At 49.9% G+C, this 27728-nt stretch overlaps 2 protein-coding genes across 2 annotated transcripts in view; both read left to right on the forward strand.

The window, feature by feature from the left end:
* The first annotated feature begins 9236 nt into the window (after positions 1-9236).
* LOC127211549 (uncharacterized) lies at positions 9237-10085 on the forward strand. Its single transcript, XM_051171486.1, has one exon. It carries the CDS (start codon positions 9237-9239, stop codon positions 10083-10085), a length of 849 nt encoding a protein of 282 aa, XP_051027443.1.
* Positions 10086-26931: 16846 nt separating this feature from the next.
* Positions 26932-27728, forward strand: part of Hspg2 (heparan sulfate proteoglycan 2) — a 104873-nt gene continuing 104076 nt past the window's right edge. The window contains 1 exon segment of the mRNA XM_051171489.1: positions 26932-27071. Coding sequence (XP_051027446.1) covers positions 27009-27071 — 63 coding nt within the window. The 5' untranslated portion in view covers positions 26932-27008.

The following is a 27728-nucleotide window of genomic DNA, read 5'->3' on the forward strand; positions in this document are numbered from 1 at the left end:
TGTCGGCGCTTGGGGGCGTGGTGGCAGGTACAGCAGAAAGATTAAAGGTTGTTCTTGGTTACATAGGGAATTGGTGAACAGCCTGAGCTACATGAGACCCTGCCTCAAAAAGCAAACGACAAGCGCAAAAACATGGTTGGAAGCAATGAGAACATGTGTCGGAAGGCTGGGTTGTGGTACCCTTGGAGAGTGTGAGGCACTAAACAGCTAGAGGCACCTTCACAGAAGCATTCAACGGAATAGAAAAACAAACTACCGAATATGCAATGCAGTGAAAACTATGCAGAGTTTATTTGAATACATGCAGATCAGCGCTGGGCCGCCCATATCTATCGCGGGAGTAGGAAAAATACACATAGGAAGATAATCAAAGGCCAGATGATGGCTGCCAGGGAGGGAGGAGGTGGAGCTGGCCAGGGCTTCAGGGAGCTACCTATTTAGAAGCTGGATTTGTTTTGAGTCCTTGGAATATGGAACAGGAAGGGAATTAAAATAACACCTTTGCTGTTTGGAGCCCCACATCAACCCTGAGTGTGGAACAGGATGAGGCTCAGGGAGGCAAGGAGCTGAGGGGAAGCCCCGCCCGCCAGGAACCGCCCACTTCCCAGGTACCCTGAAACAGCAGCATTCCATCACACGCAGGCTGATTCGGTGTTTGTTGAGTAGGTGGTGGGACCCACAGGGCTTAAAGGTGGTACTGGGTTCTGTTGAACTCCAGGAGAGGGGGCTCCGGAACTTAGGCCAAGCTTGAGACAAGGTTCCTGTGTTAAGCTATATACTCTCAACTTTCCCCGGGGGGTGGGGTGGAGTCAGAGTGAAAAAAGGAAACCAGGCTTTGACCAAGCCTCAGCTTCAAGAAGTGGGACCTCGGAGGCTGGGAATGGTGGCGCACGCCTTTAATCTTAGCACTCCGGAGGCAGAGGCAGGTGGACCGCTGTGAGTTCTAGGCCAACCTGGTCTACAAAGCGAGTCTAGGACAGCCAAGGCTGCATAGAGGAACCCTGTCTTGAAAACAACAACAACAACAAAAATCAAAAATCAAAAAAAAAAAAAAAAAAAAAAGGAAAAAGAGGTAGCTCAGAGGTTAAGAGCACTATCTGCTCTTTCAGAGGTCCTGAGTTCAATTCCCAGCACCCACATGGTGGCTCACAACCATCTATACCCTCTAATGGCCTCTTCTGACATGCAGGTAGAACACTCATATACATAAAATAAATAAAGAAAAGAAAAACAAAGAACATAATTTTAAAAAAAGATTTCTTTATTACGTACACAGTGTTCTGCCTGCATGTATGCCTGCAGGCCAGATCTCATTATAGATGGTTGTAAGATACCATGTGAGTGCTAGGAATTGCACTTAGGACCTTTGGAAGAGCAGCCAGTGCTCTTTACCTCCGAGCCATCTCTCCAGCCCTTCTACCCCCCAAAATTTAAGCCTGTGATATCCTGTATCAAAGAACCAAAATAAAAATGTAAATCTTCATTGCTGAGGTTGGGGAGGGTCACATGCCTTTAGTCCCAGCACTCAGGAGGCAGAGGCAGGCAAATCTCTGTGAAACTGAGGCCAGCCTGATCTATAGAGTGAGCTCCAGGGCATCCAGAACTGTACAGAGAAATCCTGTCTCTGAAAAAAAAACTTTTTTAAATGTAAATCTTTTGAGTGTGTATTTTGTGTGTGTATTTTGTGTGTGTATTTGTTGTGTGTGTATTTTGTTGGCATGCATGTTTGTACACCATATGCTGCAGTACCCGCAGGGGCCAGAAGAGGGCATCAGACCTGCTGGAGGCAGTTACTGATGGCTACCGTGAATGGCTCCTAGAATTAGGTTATAGAGGGAGTAGAGAGCAGAAGTCAGGGCCTGAACTGACCCAGGTTCCTACAGACCAAATCTTGTAATGTTTTAAGTAAGTTTCTGATCTTGTGTTGTGGTGCAGTCACAACCATCCTGTGATGCACACAGGCTATGGGCTGCAGACTGGACTCACTCAGTTCCCAGTTATAAGATTGAAATGAGAAAGGAGGGAGCTGATGCACGTGACTTAGCATAGGACCCTGGGCATGTTAGCATCTTGTGTGCGCGTGAATGTGCACGTGTGTGCTTGTGCACGTGTATGTATACACACACATGGGGCTGTTAAAACATTATTATTGTGGTTTTCCTAGCTGAGGAAACACAAGTGCAAAAGGCCAATCATTTGGCCAGGGTCCTCTGCTCCAGTGCTGTGCTGGCAACAAAATCTCAAAAGAAAGTCTTAATTTGTCACACATGCTACTTCCTGGGGTGAAGGTTCCCGATTGTGCTTGGCTTTACACTACTCTTGCTTAACTACAGCCTGTGCTGTGGTGCGTGTCTATTATTTTAGTACTCAGCAGGCAAAGATTACATATCTACATATATATCTACATACATTCATATCTGCAGCAAGAAGCAAGCAAAACAAAAGAAACAGCCCACCAAATTCCAGAATGTTGAATAACTGGCTCCAGCCAGTTCCAGGTCACCACTGCAGCAGCTGGTGCGTTGGTGGACGCTTCAGATCTGAGCAGAGGTCTTGCAAACATTCGCTCTGACAGTGATTTGTACCATGCTCACTAGCCTCCCTCCTGCCCATTTTACAGAACAGGAGACTGAGAGCTGCAGACACACATCTATCCACCCCAGACGCTAGCTCAAAGCTAGCCGGCTCTACCACCTCCTCCGGCACCAGCCTCTGTCAGCAACGTGCCCAGCAAACCTATTTGTGACCATCTTCCCTTACAGGGAATTTCCCAGACACCTCCCAGATTGGTGGCTCCGCCTCCAAAGCCCTGCAGCTGCGTGGCTGGGAGGGAGCTGTTGTTGGTTGGGGTCTTTGCCAAGCCCCACCCGTCCTAGACCTCCTGAGTCGGAACCTGTCCTGGCCTGTACCTGCTATATGTGGGCTTGGGGAAGCTCCAGTTTTGGCAGTATGTACAAATGAGGGGCCTTTTTCCTGTGGGTACTGGGGGATGTAGGGGTGTGACTCATGCGCCCCGGTGGGCAGAAGCCTGCAGGCAGTGGAGGTGGGGGCAGAGCAGAATTCCTGGCTCGGGAGAGATTTATAGCACCGCAGGCAGGCTGGCTTCATGCCAGGTAGGGGTTCAGGGATGTCACACTGCCAGTAGTCCTCGGAGGCTGGGCACAGATGCCCTTCAGGCGTGATGGGAGCACCGGAGCTTTCGTGCCTCTGGCTGTCTCTCTCTGCTGTCACACACATGTAGCTGCTGAGCTGAACTTGTTTGCACATGTTGTTTCCAAGAGTCAGGAAGTGAAGGGACACAAGCGACATTCTACCCCTCACCTCAGACCTCCAGAGGAGCAGGAGAAACTACATGGTTGTAAGGACCATGCACTGATGGAGCAGGGGCCTCTGTCCCAGGAGAAGGGCTGCTCCCCCAAATCCTGAGGGAGCCCAGAGGAGTGAGATACCCTGGGATTTTTGTGCCTGGGGCAGAGTGTGGAGAAGCAGAAACTCTTGGTTTTAGAAGGAAACAGGAGATGTGAGGATATTGGTAGGACAGAGGAGGAGAGTCCTGTGAGTAGGGAGAGGGTGAGAGGGGCAGGAGTGATTGAAGGTCACATTTGTTCCTGGTTTGGCTGTGGAGCTAAGAAGCCAAGGCTGGAGGTGGTCCACGTGAGACAAAGGGTAGAAGCCATAGCTATAGACTGCGCAGGGTAGGGTGTCCCACCCACCCTAGACATTCTGAGTCCCAGGAGTACTAAGTACTTAATCCTGAAGTACTAAGCTGGGAGAGGTGGTAGGCCAGAGCTGGTGGCAGAGGACAGGGCTCAGTGTGGAAAAGAGTTAGAGCTCCTGGCCACGGTGTCTCCGCTCCCAAAGCTGAATCACTCACAGGGTCACTTTCCTGCGGTCCCCCCTAAATGGACGAGTGACCCCCATTCATCTTCCTTCTTTACACTTAAGCCTTCGCTCTCTTCTCTGAACACAGAAGGTAGGGTCCCAACTCTGGCCTGCTGGGCATGCGTTGGCAAGTCTCTCTGCTTCTCTGAACTACCTATGACCTCATATGGAAAACAAAATACCTACCTCAGAGAAATCTTGTGAAGATTAAATGAGAGGGTTGGCTACGCAGAGCCTGGCAAAAATGATGTCAGGTTCTGTTGCATACAGAAGGGGTTCCATAAGTGGGAATGGGCTGGGAGAAGAGACAGACCGAACAGTGCCCTTATATGCTACTCATCCTGTGTTCCCAGGCAAGGGAGTCAGCTGACCCCTAGTGGGCCTGACTGAGCTAGAATCTCAACGCCACCCCTCTTCCATCAGCAAAGGAGGTTTTCAGTTCCCCCTGATTGAAGGTCCCTGAGGGTCACCCGCTGGCCTGAAGGTCCCGTACAGTGGGGGGGCACCATAGAGGGACTTTGCTGATCATCCTGGGACATGGTCTGGCTTTCTGGGAAGTCAGAGAAATAGCACATTCCTCCCGAAATAATCCTACAGCTATTTCCAGCGCTCCTGTGCCCAGGCCAGAAACAGCCAGTGATCTCTATGCTTGGATACCATCCGGACAAACAGCCCAGAGGCCCAGCCCTCAGCTGGCTGGCTGCCTGCCTGCCCTCCTGGCCCCCTAGTCCAGTGCTGTACCCAGCCCTCACTCAGGCCTCCAGACAGAGTGATGGACACCACTTCCTTTGTTCATTGAGTCCTTGACACTGTTCTTCATGAGCCTCTAGGTCCCTCATCTCTGTGCCTTGCTTAGCTGACTCCCACCCAGAGGCAGAAGGCTCTTCGTTCTCAATGACTGCACACCGAGGAGGTGCCAGGACACTGGGCTACAGTGATTTGCAATACACGATCTGGTCATTAGGAAACATGGGCCCGGACCCAAATTGGAAACAATTCTGCTAACAACCATTGTGCTCTACTCTAAATCCTCAGTGCCATCAATGATGAAGGAAGAAGAAGGTCTGGTGAGATTCTCTGTCAGTCAAGAGCTTGGAAGAATGAGCATCTGAGGTCTGGTTCCCAGCATCCCAGCCCTGGGGAGGATCCCTGGGGTTTGCTGGCTACCTGGCCTTACCAAGTGGATAAGCTTCAGGTTCAGTGGGATGCCCTGCCTCCAAAAATGTAAGGTAGGGGGCTGGAGAGATGGCTCAGAAGTTAAGAGCACCTTCTGCTCTTCCAAAGGCCCTGAGTTCAAATCCCAGCAACCTCATGGTGGCTCACAGCCATCTATAATGAGATCTGGTGTCCTCTTCTGGCATTTGGCAGAATACTGTGTAAATAATAAATAAATAAATAAATAAATATTTTTTAAAGTAAGGTAGGAAATGATAGAGGATGACACCAGACATCAGCCTCTGGCCTCCACACATGCACATGTGAACGTGTACACACACACACACACACACACACACACACACACACCATGTATACACGTGCATGAACACATGCACACAACACATGAACATGTACACACATATGAACATCAGCACACATAAATATGTACAAACACACACAGACAGAGGGGGGGAAACTGAATGTACTCTGGTCAGGATGAACATTTAAGGGGCAACTGGTGAAATCTGACTATGGGTTAATTAATGAGTTAACTTCTCCTGGAAAGGCTTGAATGCCTCTCACCCTAGATAGGGCACCAATGACAAACCAAAAGAAACTACTCCATCCAACCATCCAAGGTTAGACTGGTAAGCCAGTGTGTTTATTGGCTTTTATAAAAGCATGGGAGAGGAGTGACTTACAGGAGTGTGGGTAACCCCCTAAAAGCCACATCACTGAAAAATCTCACCCCAGCATTGGTGGAGACCTCCTTAGCTACCCGTATGGTAGCTAGTTAATCTTCTACTGTCTGTGTGCTTTGGCCCCTCCCACGTCCACATATCCCTGGGCTGAGAGGAGCACAGGGGTGGCTGGCTGAAATCTTGGGTGAGGGTCCAGCGACTTTTCCTAGCCCTTCCTTCTATGAGGAAACATCAGCACACATGATCTTGAGGGTCTCGTGGATTATGGTGGTAATGGCTGCTGTGCTCTAAGGATGGTGGTCCACAACAGAACTGTCTACTGAATAAAGGTTCTAGGTCACTGTTAAATATCCTGGATCAGAGTTGGGCGTGGTGGTGCCACCACATCCTTAATCCTAGCACTCAGGAGGCAGAGGTGGGCAGATTGCTGTGAGTTTGAGGTTCAGCCTGGTCTACAAAGTGAGTCCAGGACAGCCAGGGCTATTACACAGAGAAACCTTGTCATGAAAAACAAAAACAAAAAAAATTGCTGGGCAGTGGTGGTGCATGCCTTTAATCCCAACACTTGGGAGGCGGAGGCAGGTGGATCTCTGTGAGTTCGAGGCCAGCCTGGTCTACAAAGTGAGTCCAGGATAGTCAAGGCTACACAGAGAAACTCTGTCTCGAAAAACAAACAAAAAACCAATAATAATAATAAAATAAAAAAGAAAGAAAGAAAAAAGAAAAAGAAAAACCAAGAAAGAAAAAAATAAGTAAAATCCTGGATCAACCGCCTGTGAGAGGTTAGAAATGCTCCTGTGCTTTCAGCACGCAGAGATACACACTGAAGTCATCAAGGATAAAAGCTGCTGCCATCTGCAACTTGCTCAGCATGGTAATGTATATGTGCGTGACTTAAGCGCTAAGTGTGGAAAAAATGTTTAATTAGAGGGTTTGAATGGAGAACATGTGGGGGCCAGAGAGATAGTTCAGGGAGTAAAGGTGCTTGCTTTCCAAGCCCGATGGCCCAAGATCTTCTGGAGATGATCTGATCTTCACCAAGGCAGGTCCATACCCACATGCAGGGACACACAGAAAATAAAATGAAAACGAGAGGACACAGTTGGCCATGGTGGCGCACGCCTTTAATCCCAGCACTCCAGAGACAGAGGCAGGAGGATTGACATGAGATAGAGGCCAGCCTGGTCTACAAAGTGAGGTCCATGATAGTCAGGGCTACACAGAGAAACCCTATCTCTCTCTCTCTCTCTCTCTCTCTCTCTCTCTCTCTCTCTCTCTCTCTCTCTCTCTCTCTCTCTCTCCCTCTCTCTCACACACACACACACACACACACACACACACACACACACACACACACACTATATGAGCCAGGATAGATTTTTCCAGGACTGTCAGTTGAAGTCTTGTGTGTGCTCAGCAGGCCCTCTACCACTGAGCTGTCCCTGACTCTCTGCCATTTTCTTCTTTTCTGTGGCACTGGGGCTGAAATCCCAAGCTTTGAACAAGCAAAGAACGTGTTCTATCAGGTCTTGGACACTCTGATGGTCCTATCTTCCTCCTCATCTGTACTTTCTGAGCCTGGAAGGGAGAGGGGAGAGAGAAGCAGAGGAGACCCAGGAAGAGAAAGATCAAAGGGTGGGCAGCGAGCTGGAACTGATCTCTTCGTCAGGCTCAAGTCAGAGCCAAACCATATTTTCTTTTCTTTCTTTTTCTTTTTCTTTTCTTTTTTATTTTTTGTTGGTTTTGTTTTGCTTTGTTTTGTTTGTTTTTTTTCAAGACAGGGTTTTTCTGTGTCAGCCTTGGCTGTCCTGGACTCACTTTGTAGACCAGACTGGCCTTAAACTCATAGCAAACTGTATTTTCTTTGTTTTTGTTTTTCGAGACAGTGTTTCTCTGTGTAGCCTTAGCTGTCCTGGACTCATTTTGTAGACCAGGCTGGCCTCGAACTCACAGCAATCCACCTGCCTCTGCCTCCCAAGTGCTGGGATTAAAGGCGCGAGCCACAATGCCTGGCCAATTCTTTCAGTTCAACACTAGAAAAATAAAGAATAGTGGAAAACAGCCTATTTTAGTCTGGGCTCAAAAATAGGGCCTATCTATCCTGGCAGGTTCATAATAGTTCCTGCCCTGAGGCAGGGGCCTGGCCAGAATGACCCCAAGAGGCCCTTCCAATGTCTTAGGATTCTATGATTCTATGACATGGTCAGTAGTCTGGAGCGGCACAGATTGAGGGTGTCCCCAGTGGAGAGCCAGGGAGGTCTATGTCATCTACCTCCTAAGAGACAGGGTAAGAGAAGAGCTGGCCCTAGGGCAGGCAAATGGGGTCCCACAGACCAGGAAGGGAAGGGGACTTGAGCCAGGGCAGCCCTCAGTTGTCTCCTGTTTTTCCAGAGGAGGGGATGAGGTGGGGATGGGTCAGGCAGGGAAGAAGTCAGGACATTCCACCTATTTTAGACCCAAAAGACAAGGGCAGCTGAGGGGCCAGGGGCAGGGAGAGGATTTGCAGCTGTTTTTTGGGTGGGGCGGGCTAATTCTGTTGGCACTAAACAAATACCAAAAGTCTGTCAGGCTGGCAGTAGTGGGGGAGATGACTGGGAGAGGTGAAGGCTGGCCCGTCTTGGAGACCCAAGGGGGCAAAAGGAAACCATAAGGACAGGATGAGGCGAAAAGAAACAACAGGGGTTTCATTACCCGGGGATGGGACAGGGCTTTATGGTGCAGGCACATCTTTGGCCCAGCCAGATTTTAGTCCCCATAAAATACTTCAGGACCAGAAAGAGTGGGGACTCCACAGCTCTCTGTTCAAGTGGGGACAGACAAAGACATCCCATCCTGTAAGAGAAGATTAGATTTTTTTTTTTTTTTTTTTTTGAGACTCATGGAGCCCAGGATGGGCTTTGAACTCACTACGCGGCTAAGGCTACCTTTGAACTCTGTTTCTTTTGTGCTGGGAGTAGGGGGCATCTGTCAACTAGGACTAGAACGCCACTTTTCTCCTTAAGTTGCCCCAAGAATAAATGAGTCATATATAAGGCACGGTGTGGCAAAGCAGAAGAGTGAAGAGAGCAAGGCTCCAGCACAGGGTGTGAGGTGGGGGGTCGGGGTGGGGTGGTAAGGCACGCTAGCTACCCCTGTGGGCAAGTTACTGGGTGTCATATAAGGCCTGTCTCTAGCTCATTCAAGGTCAGAGAATCTGCTCTTTGGCCTTTGTGATATCCTGGGGTCCCCCACTTTGGAATTTGGGAATTTGTGGGCTTGAAGACGAAGCTGCCCCATGTTTTCCGGTGTGGTGGCAGCCCCTTTCTCCTCATCTCTCACCCTCTCTTGTACTTTCTGGAGAAATCTTGAGCCTGGAAGAAGAGGGGAGAGGGAAGCAGAGGAGCCCATGAAGACAAAAGAGGCAGGTGCCGCGGAGCTAGACCTGACATGACTCTCTCTTTGGCAGGGAACCAACCAACCACTGTCACACCTCAGAAACTTGACCTGGCCAAGAAGATGTCTGGACGCCAGGTGAGTCGATCCAACACTTACAGCCACTCAAGCCATCCCAACAATACTTCCTTCCCGCCGTCGCTGCCGCCTCGAACTCCAGGCCTGACCCAGCACCCCAATATGACCAACGGCAAGGGCACGCTCTCGCGTTGTTCAAGCACCTCCAGCGGCAACTCCGAGCAGTCCTACAACTCTTCCTCCCCAAAGCTTCCTGTGGGGAGAGTCTGCATGGGCCGGCCCTACAACTCCAGGTGTGTAGAGACAAGTCACCTGGTGAAAGGCTCCAAAGTGGCCAAAAAGCCCACTTGTCATCGTAGCAGCCCCCACTGCCTGCTCTGCACGGACCGTCCATCACGACCCTCCAGCCCTACCTTTCTGGACCAACTCATCAAAGGCATCAGCTACCTGGACAGATCCACCAACGTATTCAGCAACAGCAGCTTCCCCAAGGCGCTGAGCTTGCCTCAGCTGGCGGCCACCTACCTGGAACGAGCTGCCAACTCACTCTATCTGGACCAAACAGAACATGCCCCATCCCGCAGCTACTCTACTCCCAGCACTAACACAGCTCCCCCCAGTCACTCCCCAGCCAACAGCTCCTTGATCCCTTCCACTAGGGACACCAATGCCCTGCAGTTCCTGGGCGGCCCCACCAGCTTGAACTGCCAGCCACGGCCTCACAGCCAGGGCTTCTTTGCCGATATGCCTCAGAAGCCAGGGGTAAAACTGCCGGAGATCCCTCTGTTTGGCAATGGGTTCTTTTCCTTAGGTCGTCTGCCCAAGTTCTGGGAAGCAATCCGCTCTGGAATGCATGCTCCTGAGCCCACCTCTAAGCCCTCGGGCTGGTGGTAACATAGGTGCCAGTTTTGTCCAGTGGGCACATGGCCACAGTGTGGAAAATAAAATAAATTATCACAAGACAAAACAGGAGGTCTTTTTTTTTTTTTAAACCACCCCCCCCACACACACACACACACAACATGGAGTCTCAATTCTGTTGCCCAGGCTGGATCATCTCCTGACAGGAGCAATCCTGTCTTCAAATTCTATGTAGCTAAGAATGACCAAGAACTCCTGATCCACCTGCCTCCACCTCCAGGGTACTAGGATTACAGATACGTACTTCTATAGTTGGTTTATATGGTGCTTGAGATGGAACCTAGGGCCTATACCAACTGAGCCAGATCCCCAGTTTCCAAAGGCCATAGTTCAGCTTTTCTGTTGTCTGGGAGGCACAAACAAGCATGCATTTGAGAACTGATTTGTTCAAAATGACATTTGTGCACGCATGCGCACACTTGCACTCATTCTGCTGTGTAAGTATGGAAATCAGAGGACGGTTTGCTGAAGTCAGTTCTCTCTTTAGCATGTGGGCCTAGCTGGGATTGAACTCAGGTCCTTAGCAGCAAGTGCTTTTGCCTGCTGAGCCATCTCACCAGATCCTGATTTTTTTATTTTTTACATGTTAGGAACAAATGTAAAACCATCTAAGTACCCCGTAGACTGAGCAAAAACACTGGCAGGGCGAATGTGCAGCCCACAGATGGCAGAAATCTCTGGTTTGTCTCTGGTAGAACTGTTACTGTACAGAGAGAGCGGCTCTCAGCACTTTTTTTTTTTTTTTTTTTTTGAGACAGAACCTCACAATGTGTATCCTCTGCTGGCCTGGAACTCTGGAGTTCTGGGATAACAGGTGCGCATCCCTGAGCCAGGGTCCGCATTACTTGTCCCTCAGCACGTGGACACAGAGACTTTTTTTTTTTTTTTTTTTTTGGTTTTTTGAGACAGGGTCTCTCTGTGTTAGCCTTGGCCATCCCGGACTTGCTTTGAAGACCAGGTTGGTCTCGAATTCACAGCAATCCACCTGCCTCTGCCTCCTGAGTGTGCCACCACACCCGGCCCGACACAGAGACCCTTTTGATGGCCAGTGTTAAAGGCACTGAACGGGCAACCAGGCTTTCCCACAGGCGGGAGATGGCCGGGCTGTGTGCTCTCTGGAACGTCACCGTCACTGAGTCCATCTGGACTGGGTGAAGCTGGACGGGGTTAGGATGAGGGAACCTTCTCTCCGGCAACCTTGAACGTCTGGGACAATGATGCCTGAGCCACTGAGGACTCAGATTCCAAGTGTTTTTGATTCGGAGATATCAGCCCCTTATGGAACCCAGTGGCCCCTCAGTCCTGCTTGCTAAGGAAGTGTGGAGACCCAGATTATAGTCAAGGTCTGGGATCCTTTGCTCCTCGCTCCTGTTTTCTCTGTCTGCAGCCTGGAGGGACAGCCTCACTGATCTAAGGGCCCCTGGAGTCATGTTTCTGAGTGTGTCCTCTGTCCCAGGCCACACCTGGAGACCCCGGGACTGAGAACAAAAAGTGACTCATAAAAATACTCTTTCCTGCAGTCCCCAGCCACCCTGCCTGGCTTCCTATTAGTCATGGGCCACCTTAGGGCCCAATTCTACATGGCTGAAAACTTAGGACCTGGTCTTGTCTCCCTGGCAACGGGAACGCCAACAGCACATCTTAGTGTAGAATGGGGTCACTTGAGAGAACTCCAAGGCTCACAAAGTTCCTTTGCCCTTAGAAGCAACAGTGACCTGTTGAAGCCTTTGTTTGGCAAGTTCCTATGACCAAGCAGAGAAGGTGACAGGCCCAAGTGGGCCCCTTATGGGATCCCCAGGACAGGAGGATAGCAAGGGTGGAGGCATCAAATTCCTGGTCCATTCAGTTCATGAATTCACTCCTTTTTTATTTTTTTTATTTTTTATTTTTTGGTTTTTCGAGACACGATTTCTCTGTGTAGCCTTGGCCATCCTGGACTCACTTTGTAGACCAGGCTGGCCTCAAACTCACAGCGATCCACCTGCCTCTGCCTCCCGAGTGCTGGGATTAAAGGCGTGTGCCACCACCGCCCGGCCTCCTTTTTTTTTTTTTTTTTTTTTTTTTTTTTTTTTTTTTTTTTGGTTTTTCGAGACAGGGTCTCTCTGTGTAGCCTTGGCCATCCTGGACTCACTTTGTAGACCAGGCTGGCCTCGAACTCACAGCGATTCGCCTGCCTCTGCCTCCCGAGTGCTGGGATTAAAGGCGTGCGCCACCACGCCCGGCTCCGGCCTCCTTTTTTATTTTATTTTATTTTATTTTTTTGGTTTTTTTGAGACAAGGTTTCTCTGTGTAGCCTTGGCTGTCCTGTGCTCACTTTGTAGACCAGGTTGGCCTCGAACTCACAGTGATCCGCCTGCCTCTGCCTCCCAAGTGCTGGGATTAAAGGCGTGCGCCACCACCGCCCGGCCTCCTTTTTTATTTTTTATATTTTTCTTTTATTTATTTATTTATTTTTGAGTTCTCCTTTGGTCCAGGGGTTCAGCATCATGCAACCTCAATTCTCTGTCCCTTGTGTCTTCTCCCTGGAATAAGATGCCGGCTTAGTCCACACCTATCAGTTGCCATTGCCCAGATGGACACTCACAGGAACACAGCTTGTCACAATCCGTTCTGCTCTAGCAGGAGAAACAGAGCTGTTTTGAGGCCCTTTGTGCTGTTGTTCAAAAGCCACCATCTTGATCTGGCTCTGTGTTCATCTGGCTCTGAGGCACAGGAGCAGACGGCCTGCTGGCTTTTCTTTTTTCTTTTTCCTTTTTCCTTATTTATTTATTTTTGGTTTTTTGAGACAGGGTTTCTCTGTGTAGCCTTGGCTGTCCTGGACTCACTTTGTAAACCAGGCTGGCCTCGAAATCACAGCAATCTGCCTGCCTCTGCCTCCCGAGGGTTGGAAGTAAAGGTGAGCGCCACCATGCCTGGCCTGCTGGCTTTTGTAGAGATGGCTCGGTGCTAAGATGGTCCTGCCCTTGGAGTGCCGAGTCCATGGCTAGGGCACCCCTCTTGATGTCACCAGTACCTGGCCCAGTCTGGCTCTAGTAAATCCTCTTTATAATGGTAGTGGACACTGGACTTTGTGGCCAATAGATGCTCCCAAATAGTGACCCTCAAAAGCATAACAGAGCCTCACTTGCGCATGCTCAGTAACTTGTGCTATGACTTTCGCCAGCCTACATTTATTAACTCTTAAGTATACGCCAGGCACTCCCTAAAGGGCTTTTGGATGTATTCACGTCTTCTCAGGTGGGAGATGATTCTTCATGATATCACAAAGGCAAAGAAAAATAACTCTGGCTGTCTTGGTCTCTCTTCCTGTTGCTTCGATAAAATAACAGAAGCAGCAAAGGGAGAAGGGACTTATCTTAGCTCACAATTCAAAGGGTAGCCCAACATGGAGGGGAAATTAAAACAGGGGAGCCCGAAGCAGCTGGTCACACTGAGGCCACAGCCAGGAAGCAGAGCAGGGTGAGCAGAATGCAGGGCTTGCTTTCTATCCAGGGAGTGGTCCTGCCTAACCCTTACCACGAGCCACCACAAATCATCCCAATGATGCAGGAAGACACTAAGGGCTGACCCCTCCCACAGTGAGGCTCCCTAGGTAGTGGCGAATCCAGCAAGATGAATTCTTTCTTCCCAAGGATGTGCCTACATGTTGTGTGGACCCAACACAACTCGCTTTGTAGACTAGGCTGGCCTTGAACTCACAGAGAGCCATCTGCCTCTGCCTCCCAAGTGCTAGGATATGGTGCCCTCTTCTGGCCTGCAGGTAAACATGCAGGCAGAGCTCTGTATACATAATAAATCTAAAACATATATATAAAATAAAAAGAATTTAAGAGGAGCCAGGGCCTGGTGCAGTGGCGCACACCTTTAATCCTAGCACTTGCAAGGCAGAGGCAGGAAGATTTCTATGAGTTCAAGGCCAGCCTTGTCTACAAAGCAAGTCCAAGACAGCCAAGTTTCGAAACCTTGTCTCGAAAACAACAACAACAACAACAACAAAAAAAAAAAAAAAAAAAAAAAGCAAGCAAACACAAAAAAGATGAGCCTGGGCTATGAGACTCTTTCTTCAAAACAATGAAAAGAAGTGAGCACATTTCTGAGAGCAAAATATGTTGAGTCCCTAAAATGCCGACATCTCAGACAGAAGTAGAGGTGACGACAGGAGCTGAGGCACCAAAGCTCCCTCTCCCATCCACACACTCTTCCCAGGCCCTAGGAAAGGCCGTGCAAGGACTTGGGCTGATACCTGGAGCACTGAGCCAATGCACCTGGCTGTACCAAGCCATTGAATCACCCCGTCAACTCTCTAAGGAAAGCGCTACTGCCGTTTTATGGACTAAGACACTGTGGCACAGAGGGACCAGGTATTAATAATTTCCATGACGCACCTGGAACTCAGTGGCTTTTAAAGCCTGCTTGGCATCATCGGAGGGCACTGCACCTGGAACGGGTACGTCTTTATCTCTGTGATGACATTGTGAAAGGACTAGCTGCTCTGAAAACGCACACAGTGGATGCACAGTGTGTACCACACACCACCATAGGACCCAGTACATAGTAGGTGCTCAGATGAAGTTTGCCCATTGGCTGGGGGTTAGATTGTAACATATAGAGACAGGATCACTGCCCTCCATCCAAGTTGCTCCCTGGGATGGGTGCTCACCATTCACAAGTCCCTTGGATAGGATATTGAACTCAAGCCCAGAGAAAAGAAGCCTATTTGAGAAGGCTCCCTGCTCCTCCTGGCCACGCTGAAGCCACAGGAGGTTCCCCTAACAGCTGCAGGGTGTAAACAGGAAGGAGTGTGCTGGCGGCAGAACAATGCTGTGGCTGGACGTGCTATCTCCGCTGTGTAGAATGGATTGGGTGTCAGCACAGCTGGGAGTGGTCAAGAAAGTCCTTCATGCTGGGCATGGCAGCACACACCTTTAATCCCAGCACTCAAGAGGCAGAGGCAGGCGGATCTCTGTGAGTTCGAGGCCAGCCTGGTCTACAAAAAGCAAGTCCAGGATAGCCAGGACTGTTACACAGAGAAACCCTGTCTCGAAAAACCTAAAAAGAAAGAAAGGCAGAGAGAGAGAGAGAGAGAGAGAGAGAGAGAGAGAGAGAGACGAGAGGCGGGAGAGAGAGAGAGAGAGAGGAGAGAGAGAGAGAGAGAGAGAGAGAGAGAGAGAGAGAGAGAGAGAGAGAAAGAAAGAAAAAAAGTCCTTCATACCTGAGATGTGCCGCTGTTATGGGGCGCTTCCTTTGCATGCCAGGCTTAAAAGAGGCTCTCAACTCTCTGTGTCCCGCCAGGACCCCGCCCCCCCAAATTATTTATCTGTGTTTGAATGTGAACATGAACAAGTCCTATGGCACATGCGTGTAGGTGAGAAGACAACCTGTGGGAGGTCTTTGCTACTACCAAGTGTGTCCCAAGGAGTGAGCTCAGCTTGTCAGTCTTGGTGGTAAGCATCTTTACCTGCTGAGCCATCTTGCTGGTTTATTGAAGAGAACTTGGCCTCCAAAATACAACAAATTGGACAAATCAAGAGTGATGTTTAGGCTGGGCACGGTGGTTCCTTTAATCCCAGCGTTTGGGAGGCAGAGGCCAGCCTGGTCTACAAAGTGAGTCCAAGACAGCCAGGGCTACATACAATGAAGCCTTGTCTCACCAAAAAAAAAAAAAAAAAAAAAAAAAAAAAAAAGAGGAGGAGGAGACAAAGCCTTACTATGGAAGCCTGGCTGGACTCAAACTCTATGTACAACAGGCTGGCTGGCCTGGAACTTGTCTTTGACCATCTTGCCTCTGCCTCCCATGTGCTGGGATTAGACATGTGTAACACCACACAGTGCTTAAACATCAGGCTTCTAAACAGGACAGAGTAAGCCTGAAACAGGTGCTTTCCAGAAAGTAGTAAATATAAGAGCAATTTCCCCAGAAGCCACCAGTGGTCTTAGATGTGATCTCCAAGGTCCTCTTTATTTAATCCCACGTGGTATAAGAACATAATCCTGGGGCCGATGAGATGGCTCAGCGGTTAAGAGCACTGTCTGCTTTTCCAAAGGACCAGGGTTCAATTCCCAGCTCCCACATGGCAGCTCACAACTGTATGTAACTCCAGATCCAGGGATTCTGGCACCTTTAGACCAATGCACATAGAATAAAAATTAAATAAATTTTAAAAAGAGCATAATACTATTTATATACATTAAAAGCAATTTACTGTGGGACCTAGAGATGTTGGTCAGTCAGTACGGACTTGTCTAGTGTGTGTGCAGTCCTGACCGTAGTTTCTAGTACCACAAAGAACTCAGTGAGGTAGTACGTGCCTATAATCTCGGCACTTGGGACCTAGACAGGAGAATTGGAGTTCAAGGTCGTCCTCAGTGACATAAGGAGTTTGAGAATAGCTTGGACTACACAAGACCCTGTGTCAAAGAAGAAAAAGTTTATCCTTTATAAACTGATAACTTGATATTACAGTTCCAGGAGTCTGAAAAAGAATACAGGTTGGGTTTTTTCTGTTTGGTTTGTTTTTTAATTTTTCGAGACAGTGTTTCTCTGTTTCAGCCCTGACTGTCCTCGTCTTGCTTTGTAGACCAGGCTGGCCTCAAACTCACAGAGATCCACCCTGCTCAACCTCCCGAGTGCTGGAATTAAAGGCATGCACCACCACTGCCCGGCTGGCTTTTTTGTTTATTTGTTCGTTTTGGTTGGCTGGTTTTTTGAGACAACGTTTCTCTATGTGTAGCCCTGACTGCCATGGATCTTACTCTGTAGACCAGGCTGGCCCCAAACTTACAGTGATCTGCCTGTCCCTGACTCCCGAGTGCTGGGGTTAAAGGTGTGTGCCATCAGCACCCGGATTGAAATACAGTTTTCTTATTGCCAGTATGTGTGTGCGTGTACCAGATGCCACGTCCTATTCCTGACCCCTGTAGGCCTCGGCCTACCCATCATCCCTCACTGAACTCCTTAGCTCCATTTATTCTCCCCTGACTTTTCTGTCTACACATGCGACTGGTACCCAACTCCATCCCAAATTGTGCCCATCTCTTTTGGGGTTGAGGTTTGCAGGGGGGAAACAATAACAACAACAAAGGACCCTGCTCTCTACAGGGCTGAGTTGTTCTCACCATTTTGGGCCAACTTTTCATCAGCCTCATGCACAGCTCCCCCCTCCTCCAACCAGGCTGGAATTTCTGGGGAACAATTGAACAAAGCCGGGAACTTGGAGGGAGAAGGCACAGGACATTCCAAAAGGATTTCTCTCAGGCTGCAAAAGACAACAAGCAAGAACAGTACAGAGAGCTCATAGCCTCGTAAAAGAAAAATCATGAAAGAGACGGAAAGTCTGCCTGGTAGGAAGGGCAGTGTGGATCAGAGGAAGGAACCAGGGGGCCAGGGGTCAAGAGGCCCGTGTTGGGGGGTTGGGGGGACTACTTTTCTCTGCCACTGTGTCCCTGCAGAAATCTATCCATCTCTCTGACCTCAGATTTGTTGTGGTCCTTAGAAATGAGGGAGTTGGGCCAGGCGTGGTGGTGCACTCCTTTAATCCCAGCACTTGGGAGGCAGAAGCAGGTGGTCCTCTGTGAGTTCGAGGCTAGCCTGGTCTACAAAGCAAGTCCAGGACAGCCTAGGCTAACACAGAGAGGCTCTGTCTCAAAAAAAAAAAAAAAAAAAAAAAAAAAAAAAAAAAAAAAGAGAAAAAGAAAAAAAAAAAAAAGAAAGGAAGAAAAAAAAAATGAGAGAGTTGGGCTAGAGAGATTGGCTCAGCCATTAAACGCTAGGCTCACAACCAAAAATGGAGAGAGTTACAGCAGTAAATGTGTGGATGCCCAAAGAGCCTTTGCCAGGATACTTGCTTAGTAACTAAGACCTGCAGACAGGATGAAGTCCCAGCAACAGGAGAGGGTTAATAACACCTATGGGCTGTCCCTGAGATATAACATCAAGTAATTAATCTTTGGAGATGTTTCGCACGTGGGTGGGTGGATGTAGCTCAGTTGGTAGAGTGCTTGCCCAGCCAGTACAAAGTCCTAGGCTTGACTCCCCAGTGCCACATATGCAGGCATGGTGGCATATATTTGTAATTCTAGTACGTGGGAGATGGTAACAAGAGGATCAGAAATTCAAGGTCATGCTTGGCTATTTAGTGAATTTGGAGCCACCCTTTGATGCAAGAGACCCTGTTGCAAAAAGAAGGAGACAAGATGGGGGCTGGAGAGATGGCTCAGAGGCTAAGAGCACCGTCTGCTCTTCCGAGGTCCTGAGTTCAATTCCCAGCAACCATATGGTGCCTCACAACCATCTATCATGAGATCTGGTTCCCTCTTCTGGTGTGCAAGTATACATGCAGGCAAAACACTGTATATGTAATAAATAAATAAATCTTAAAAAAAAAAAAAGGAGGGGTGCTGGAGAGATGGCTCAGAGGTTAAGAGCACTGACTGCTCCTCTAGAGGTCCGGAGTTCAATTCCCAGCAACCACATGGTGGCTCACAACCATCTATAATGTGATCTAATGTGTACTGTATACATAATAAATAAATAAATCTTAAAAAAAAAAAAAAAAAAAGAAGGAAGGAAAGAGAGATCACATGGGAAGACAGTAGGTGTGGACAATGCCCTGAGTTCCGCCCATGGCACCGGGATAGAAAGATGGAGAGAGATGACTATAGCTCATCTCTGTTTCCAATATGGAGCGGGAGTGCAAGGAGGAACACGTTAGCTGGGCTAACGGCATGCTCAGTGCCACTGCTGACTGACAGTCCCTTATCTCAGACTGCTGATAAACAGTTTGAGGGCTGGCACTGGTCCATAGATTAATTTTTTAAGTAGCTTGCTCTTTACCGACACATAGAACTATGTTTATGAAAACAGTGTTAAGTGAGAAAAGCAAGGCATGGGACCTTCCGTCTTCATTGGCGCACATATAGAGGGACAATGCCTGCTGTGCCTGGAGGAAAAGGGTCAAGGACATTGGTGGCGTTCCAACTCCTGGCCTAATAGAAGCTTTCTAGGCTGAAGCTGGGCCTTGTGGGTGGGAATGTGAGGGGGTGGATAGGGCCCCCAAGAATTCCAGCTTGACTAAAGAGGTTTGGGGGATGGGAGCCATTTTATGGACTGCTCAGTGGCCAGATTCTGGAGTAGCATTTGAGATGTTAAAAGTTTCTCCCACAAAAACATGGGACATATTCACAAATATGTTGAAGGACAGATTAAACAGGTCAACCGACTCAAGACTTGTATAAACACTTGTCTGTGTCACTGTCCTGGGAGCTGGCTACCATGTGGGAAAGAATGCAGGTTTTTCAGGTAGGTGAGATGGCTCAGCAGGCAAAGGAGCCGCCACCAAACCTGACATCCTGAGTTCCATCTCTGGGACCCATGTGACAGAAGGAGGGAACTGAGTCCTGAAAGCTGTCCTTTGACCTCCACATGTGCACCCACCCTCAGCAAAATTGTAAATAACAGTGGGCCTGTGGTGGTGCACACCTTTGATCCCAGCACTCAGGAGGCAGAGACAGGCAAATCTTTGTGAGTTTGAGGTCAGCCTGATCTACAGCGTGAGTTCCAAGACAGCCAGGGCTACATACAGAAACCCCATCTCGAAAAACAAAACAACAAAAACGCAATACTGAGAAAAAGGATAGGGGGCTGGAGAGATGGCTCAGTGGTTAAGAGTATTCTCTGCTCTTCCAAAGGACCTGGGTTTAATTCCCAGCACCCACAGGGCAGCTCACAACTTTCTGTAACTCCAGGATCTGACACCCCTACAACAACGCACGTAAATTAAAATTAAATAAATTAAGAAGGAAAAAAAAAAAAGAAAGAAAAAAAGTATAGATATCTCAAAGTTTTTTGCCCAAAGAAAACCCTTTTCCAGGGCGGGGCATGGTGGCGCATGCCTTTAATCTCAGCACTTGGGAGGCAGAGGCCAGCGGATCTCTGTGAGTTCCAGGCAACTAATTAAAGCAAGTCCAGGACAACCAAGGCTACACAGAGAAACCCTGTCTCAAAACAAACAAACACACAAACAAACAAGGAACCCTTTTCCATGGGCACCTGGGTGGGAAGGCAGCACAGGCTGCAGTACGGGATGCTTGCCTGGAGCCCAGGGATACACCTACAGAACAGCAAAAAAAGCGTTGGGTAGCATGAAGACACTGGGGTGGGGGCATGAGGAATGGGGCATGGGCAGGGTTCTGAGGCTCGGGAGGACCAACCAACAAGTCTAAAGGCATGCCCAGAGGCATCACATCCTGTCTGAGCTAAGAGGAGGCCCTGGATAGAGCAGAGACTTTGACCAGGGGAGGCAGCATTCACTGTGACCAAGGAAGCAAGTTTTGGACTCACACAAGGACCAAATCCTGATTCTACCTTTTACTGTCTGGATACCCTCTAGGCAAAGCCACTTCAGCCTCTGAGACTCAGTGTGGTCATCTCGAAAAAGGGAATAGGAAAGTATGCAGAACTGGAATTGAAGGTTAGGTTCCGTCGATGGAATGCTTGCCTAGCACGCTTGAGGCCCTGGGTTCAATCCCCACACGCATAGGTGTGGTGGTCACACCTGTAATTCCTGCCCCTGGGAGGGAGAGAGAGAGGAGGATCAGGAATTCATGATCTTCCTGAGCCTGAGATCAGCGGCTGCTACCAAAGACCCTGTCGCAAAAACTAGTGAGTGGGATATGGCCCAGAACTCAGGGGGCAGAGGCAGGCAGATCTCTGTGAGTTTGTGGCCAGCCTGGACTACATAGGAAAGTCTAGGCCAGCTAGGGATACACAGAGAGACACTGTATTTAAAAAAAAAAAAAAGCCAGGTGTGGTGGTACATGCCTGCAATTCCAGAGCTAGGGGAGGCAGAGGCAGGTGGATTACTGTGAGTTGGAGGCTATCCTGGTCTACAAAGGGAAACCAGGACAGCCAAGACTACATAGAAAAACTCTGTCTCAAAAACAAAACAAACAAACAAACCCAAACCCAAAGGAACAAAAACCAGAAAGACCACACCTGTCTACTTCTCAGGACCTTGTCAGTGATCAGACAAGACTCACAGCTGACTGAGCAGTGAAATCATAAGCCAGACCCTGGACTGGTGATGTAATTGCCTGGACTACCTGCTGCTCTGGAATCCAAGGCAGGAGGATTGGAATCTCAAGCCTTGCCTTGGTTACAGACAAGCTCAAGGCCAGCTGGGGCAACTTAGTGAGCCCCTGTGTTAAGATATAAAAGGGCTGGAGAGATGGCTCAGCAGTTAAGAGCACTGTCTGCTCTTCTAGAGGTCCTGAGTTCAATTCCCAGCAGCCACATTGGTGGCTCACAACCATCTATAATGTGATCTGATGCCCTCTTCTGGCCTGCAGGTGTATGTGCAGGCAGAGCACTGTATATATAATAAATAAATAAATAAATATTAATTTAAAAAAAAAAAAGAAAGAAAGAAAGAAACCGGGTGTGGTGGCATATGTCCTTAATCCCAGCACTTGGGAGGCAGAGGCAGGTGGATCGCTGTGAGTTTGAGGCCAGCCTGGTCTACAAAGAGAGTCTAGGATGGCCAAGGCTACACACAGAGAAACCCTGTCTTGAAAAAAGAAAGAAAGAAAAAGAAAAAAAGAAAAGAAGACTAAGGACATAGCTCAGTAGTAGAGAACTTATTTAGTATGAAGGTGGGGCCAGGCTTGATTACTGGGACTGAGGCTAAATGCATGCCTTTAATCCCAGCACTTGCAGGCAGACCTCTGAGTTCAAGCCCAGCCTGATCCACAGGCTGAACTGGGAGTTCCAGAACAGTCAGGACTCCACAGAAAAATTCTGTCTCAAAAACCAAACAAAAATAGGAACATTCATGCCACACGCCAGGCTCCAAGCCTGTCCTTTCACCCAAATGAAAAGGATAATGAGGCTGGGTTGTCGTGGCGCACGCCTTTAATCCCAGCACTCGGGAGGCAGAGGCAGGCGGATCGCTGTGAGTTCGAGACCAGCCTCGTCTACAAAGTGAGTCCAGGACAGCCAAGGCCACACAGAGAAACTCTGTCTTGAAAAACCAAAAAAAAAAAAAAAAAAAAAAAAAAAAAAAAGGAAAATGGCCTCTGTGCCAGCTCCACACCAGGCGCTGCGTTCTTCACAGAGAATGTCACTGGAAAGACGGAGCAAGAACAGCATGCTGTCTGCATATGCAAGGCCTCATGACAGCAAATCATCCCCAGCCTATCTCGGGCTCCAGATGTTTAGGCAGAGAAGTGTGGGAGTATGGGAAAGCTAGGGGGCATACTCTTTGTGGGATGCTGGGGAAGGCTTCTGTCAAGGTGGGTGCCCGTCAGGTGCCAGCAGTCCAGAGGATGGGACAGACTGGAAAGAAGAACAGGAGTAGGTCCTGCCCCCGCCCCCACCCCCACCCTTCCCTTCCCTGCCTGTAGGAACTTTTTACTCCTAAGATGGTGTCTGCTTGTCAGTCCCCCACCAGTCCCCACGGTGCTTTCACAGCGGTTTCTGGTTCCACACCAAGCCGTGGACACACAGTCTGTTCCCCGCCTGTTTTCCCACACAGGCAACGGAAACCCTTGGCCGCAGCACACAGCTAGGCCACACAGTGCCTTCACTCACGTTGGGGGGGGGGTGGAGCGGTGGGGGCAGAGCGGGCGGAGCTGTGAAAGAAAAAGCATGAGATGGGTGAGAGGCTCTGAGGCAGGGGAAAGATTTGGAATGAACTGGAAACTGGGAGAAGAAGCTGGTCCTATCAGTTTTGGAGCGGCAAGCCATAACTGTAGCCACTTTTCCAAAAAGTTCCCAGCTCCCGTTCCATAAGCCTGGGTGTTAGCCTGTACCTGTCATTCAAACCCTCATGGTCCCTCCTTCCCTACGGAACCTTTTTGATCCACTTGAGCTGTTCCTGTCCTAACCATTCTGACAAGCACTCTAAGCCACGAGCACACTCAGTGTAGTCACAGGAGCCTCCAAAAGCTCCAAAAAGCCAGGCTCGTCTTCTACGCCATACAAGGAAACAGCCTGGCCCCAGACAGAACGGCCTGAGGACAACTACTAAAGATACTGAGGGCTGCAAGCTATAAGCCAGCCAGCCAGCCAAATGCCTCGTGGAATAAATAGGTGGATGACTGATCCCCATGTGGGTGGGGCTTCTTTGGAGGGTGTTCTGGACAGAAGCTATTTCCCTGATGTGAGCCTGGTTCCCTCCGGTCAGCCTCCCCATCTCTTTTCCTCAAGCCCTTTCAGGAAGCAAGGCCTATAGGCCTAGGTTCATCATGACCAAACATCTACAAAGACGTGCTTGTTCCATTGTCTCAGCAGCTATGATACCAGCAACTCATGCAAGAAGAATGGCCTGAGGTAAGGAAAGGACAGGCCACTGAGGCAGCTCATGCCATGGGATTTGTCACGGATGCTGACCCCTCCGCACACAGGCAAGGCCTTGGAAAAAAACCCTGCCACCAGGCTGGTCAACTGCCAGCTCTGAAGTCAGCCTTCCTCATCAGACAGGGAGTTCCCTCCCACATAGCGCCAGGATGTCACCGCCCCCTCACCCCCTACATCTGGCTGGAGAGATCCTGGGGCAGTGGCTGTTCCTCACCATCAGGTGGAGACCCATAAAGTGGGCGCAGGGGCTGTTCCACACCAGACGGAAGCTTCTACACGGTAGCCTTGTTTTTTTCCTCATTAGGTTGAGGGCGCACCTAGAAAGAGTAACATAGTTGAGCATGGTTCCCGACATCTGTGTTGCCAGCACTCAGGAGGTTAAGGCTAGCCTGAACCACATAGCAAAAAGTATTAAGAGAGTGACCACTTCCTTCCTATTCAGGCTTAGCTCTATGCCTCCCACCCATCCCCTGTTCCTTTTCTTCTTTTGGAACAAGGCCTTATGCAGTTCAAGCTGGTTTTGAATTTATGGCAATCCTTCTGTCTCCGCCTGTCAAATTCTGGGACTACAGGAAGGTATCACTCATTTATATGGTGTGCTGCAGATCAAACCCAGGTCTGCATGTATGCTAGGCAAGCACTCTACCAGGTGGACTGCATCCTCAGCTTTTGAGAATCCTTTAAATTTTTATTTTATCTTTTTTTTTTTTTTTTTTTTTTTTTTTTTGAGGAGGGGTTTTATTTGCTTGTTTTGTTTTTTTTTGAGACAGGGTTTCTCCATGTAACAGAGCCTTGGCTGTCCTGGACTCACGTTTATTTTATTCTTTTTTTTTTTTTTTTTTCTCGAGACAGGGTTTCTCTGTGTAGCCTTGGCCATCCTGGACTCACTTTGTAGACCAGACTGGCCTCGAACTCACAGCGATCCGCCTGCCTCTGCCTCCCAAGTGCTGGGATTAAAGGCGTGCGCCACCACGCCTGCCTTGTTTTATTCTTAAACTATGTGTATGCATATGTGTGGAGGTGTGCACACGAGTGCATCGCCCTCAGGGATATCACATTCCCCCAAATGTGGAGTTTCAGGTGGTTATGAGTGGCCTAGTGTGGGTGCTGGAAGCAAAGCTCATGTACCCTGCAAATGTGGTACATATTCTTAACTGATGAGCCATCTTTGTGGCCCAAATTAAATTGATTTATTTATGGCGTGTGTGCATGGGGAGTACTCATGCCGAAGTGTACACAGCGTACATGTGAAGGTCAGAGGGCAACTTTGTGGGATTGATTCTCTTCTTCTACCATGTAGGTCCCGGGGTTGGAGCTCTGATCTTAAATAGTCGGGCTTGGTGACAGGTACCCTTCCTCACTGAGCCATATCTCTGGCCTGACACTCTTTTCCTTTCTTTTCTCCCCTTAGGTCACCTTAGTGTTCATATGCACGTCAACGTCACCCTTGTTTTCTGCATGCGGCTGGGGTGGAGGCTGCGTGCTTTGCTCAGGGCTGCACAGCTAGATGGCGAAGGCAGGATTGTGTTCTTCTCCGGCCTCTTCCTCAGAACAGGGACCACTAAGGACCACTACTGGCCATGCCTTCTCTGTCTGTCCCATCCCCCTGCCACGGCCAGATGCTGACCTTATTAGGTGCTGTGCTTGGAGCCTGGGCTGGGGCCAGGGCGTTGGCAGGCCACTTGGATGTGCTTCTTGGCGTTCATGGTCGTGAGTTGGTCCCCCATAGTTATGCCCATGGGGCAGAGAAGAATCAAGTCTTCTGAGATGGGGGTGTCTCTGGGGGATAAGGGTCAGGATGTCAATGTTTTCTCAGGTCCCCAAGTGTCTGGCTCCTATCACAGAGACCATACTTTCCTGACAGTGCTGGCGCCGTCCAGTGAACTGGGCATTTCCTTCTGTCCACAGCCCACCTCACTCCTGGCGGCAAAGCCAGCCAGGAGTCTCTGGAACCTAGCAACTCACAGGAAACAATGGAAACTTGGGTTTGTGTCCTCCTCCCTCTACGCTTTCTCTCTCTCTCTCTCTCTCTCTCTCTCTCTCTCTCTTTCTCTCTCTCCCTCTTTTCTTTCTCCACCCATTAGCCTGGGGCTACTTGGAAATTTTCAGTCAGAACGGGCCCTGAGTAGGTGATAGAGACACTCCCCAGCTCCAGGCCTGTGTGTCCGCTGCCCATGGGCGCCAACAGTGATAATAATGACTTATCAGGAACACCTGAGATCTAGGCTCTGGCAGCTCCTGTCTGTGTATGTACCAGGATGTGAAGACTGTACATCTCTGAGCATGATCTATATGAATCAGAGAGGGTCTCTGTCTCTGAGTGATTCAGATGTCTGTGGTATAGGGTGAGGAGGGGCCATGTTATCCAGTACCATGCACTAGGAATGAATGTGTGAGAAAAATGTAGAATATACAGGCTGGTGAGTGTGTGGGAAAAAACACACACACACACACCTTAGTGTAAAAGGTGCGAGGAATCAGTGTGTGAAAACACGTATATGGACTAGAGAGATGACTCAGTGAGTAGAAATTCTGGCCATCAAGCTTGATTACCTAAGTTGGATCCGCTGAACCCAGGTAGGAGACCATCAGTTTCCAAAACGCCTTTGACCTCCACAGGTGCCCTGTAGCATGTATGCAGGCACAGACACATAAACATGATGTAAACATAAACATGTAGCCGATGTGGGCAGCTGAGTGTGTGTAAGGGTTGAGAAGTCTTGCAAGTGCTTGTGAGGTTTGCTAGTGAAAGTGCATGTGAGCTGTGCTAGTGACAGCTGGGGGCAGCTCAGGCTAGAGAACACTGGCCCTTGGGGTCCAACATGTCATTGTTCTGAAGAAATAGGCTTGACTTCTGACGAAGTTAAACTAAAGTGAAGCAGAAGCTCCGTGCGCGCGCGCGCGCACACACACACGACACACACAACGTTGTGACTGTTAAATCCTGTGAAAGCTGCATGCATGTGGGACCCTTCGAAAGCTGTTTACTGTGGACTCTGTTTTGGGGGTTGTGAAGGAGCGGTGTTTGAGGATGGCTCCATACCCTGCCAGGTGGCGTCCCGGTCCCATCCCACACTCCAGGCCACATCTGGCTTGGAGCCGGTTGGGCCTCAGCCCACACCGAGGGGTACTGAGGCCCAGACAAAGGCACAGTCGGTCGCGCCACGGCTCTAGAGAGCCTAGCTTGCGGCCGGGAGGCGAGGTTGGGGGGGGGGGGGACAACGACGTTGAGAGGGCGGGGACTGGTCTTGTTGGGGCGTGACAGGAGACACGGAGGCGGGACCTAGAGGCTAAGGACGGGCTGTTCAGGGGGCGGAGCCTGGTGTTGGGGGTGTGGCTACGAGCTTGGAGGTGGAGCCTAGGGCTCCTGAACTTGGCGCCTCGGGGGCGGAGCCGGAGGCCCGGGGGCGGGGTGTGCACGGGAGGGCGGGGACGGGGAGGAGGGCGGTGGGGGGCAGAGGCAAGCAGTCCGAAGGACTCCGCAGGACAGCGAGCGGGTGGCTGCGGGCGGCGCCGAGCGAGCCAGCGAACGAGGCCGAGCCATGGGGCGGCGGGCAGTGGGTTCGCTGCTGCTGGGGCTGCTGCTGCACGCGCGGCTGCTCGCGGTGAGTGTGCGCGGCCGAGGGCAGAGGGCGGGGGGCGCGCGCCAACTTGGCGGGGACACCGAAGGGAGCTCGGTTGGGACTCTGGCCCGGGACGGCCGCGCCCGCGAAGGACCCTGGGCTGGCACTGGTCAGCACCACCCTGCAGCATGGGGACTTCCTAGGGGATGTCCCAGGGACCCAGAGTAGAGGTCAGGGGCCGTCTCTGCAAGCGTGGAAACCTGAGGGTCGCCGACCACGTTGCTCAGGCTCAGAGGTGCCTCTGGGGATGGCCCGGCCTGCAGTTCTCGGGGGCCCTGAAGGAGAAACTTCTAGCAGGATGGGAACTTGGCAGGACAAGGGTACCCCTTTCTGCTGCCAACTTGGCAGAAGGGGCACTTTGTGGTGATGGGTACCCTGTCAGTCTTCTCTGGAACTTTACCATGCTATCTTCTGGATCAGACAGGCGTTTAAGTAAAAACTTGGAACACAATTGAGCCTTGTGTGGAGCACCCCTGGACCGTAGAGCCCTCCGAGCCATAAGCTAAATCAATCACTGCTTTGCACTGAGTCTCCGTGAGGACTTGCAGAGAGCTAGTTAACTTCTGGGAGGTAGTCCCACGTGGGTAAAGGGATCTCAGAATGCGAAGCCTCGGGGCAGCTGGGCCCGAATGGAATGGG

Source organism: Acomys russatus, chromosome 29 (assembly GCF_903995435.1).
Source record: "Acomys russatus chromosome 29, mAcoRus1.1, whole genome shotgun sequence".
NCBI lineage: Eukaryota > Metazoa > Chordata > Mammalia > Rodentia > Muridae > Acomys > Acomys russatus.

Coding starts and splice junctions, on each gene's coding strand:
- LOC127211549 (XM_051171486.1), top strand. CDS start 9,237: ATGTCTGGACGCCAGGTGAGTCGATCCAACACTTACAGCCACTCAAGC.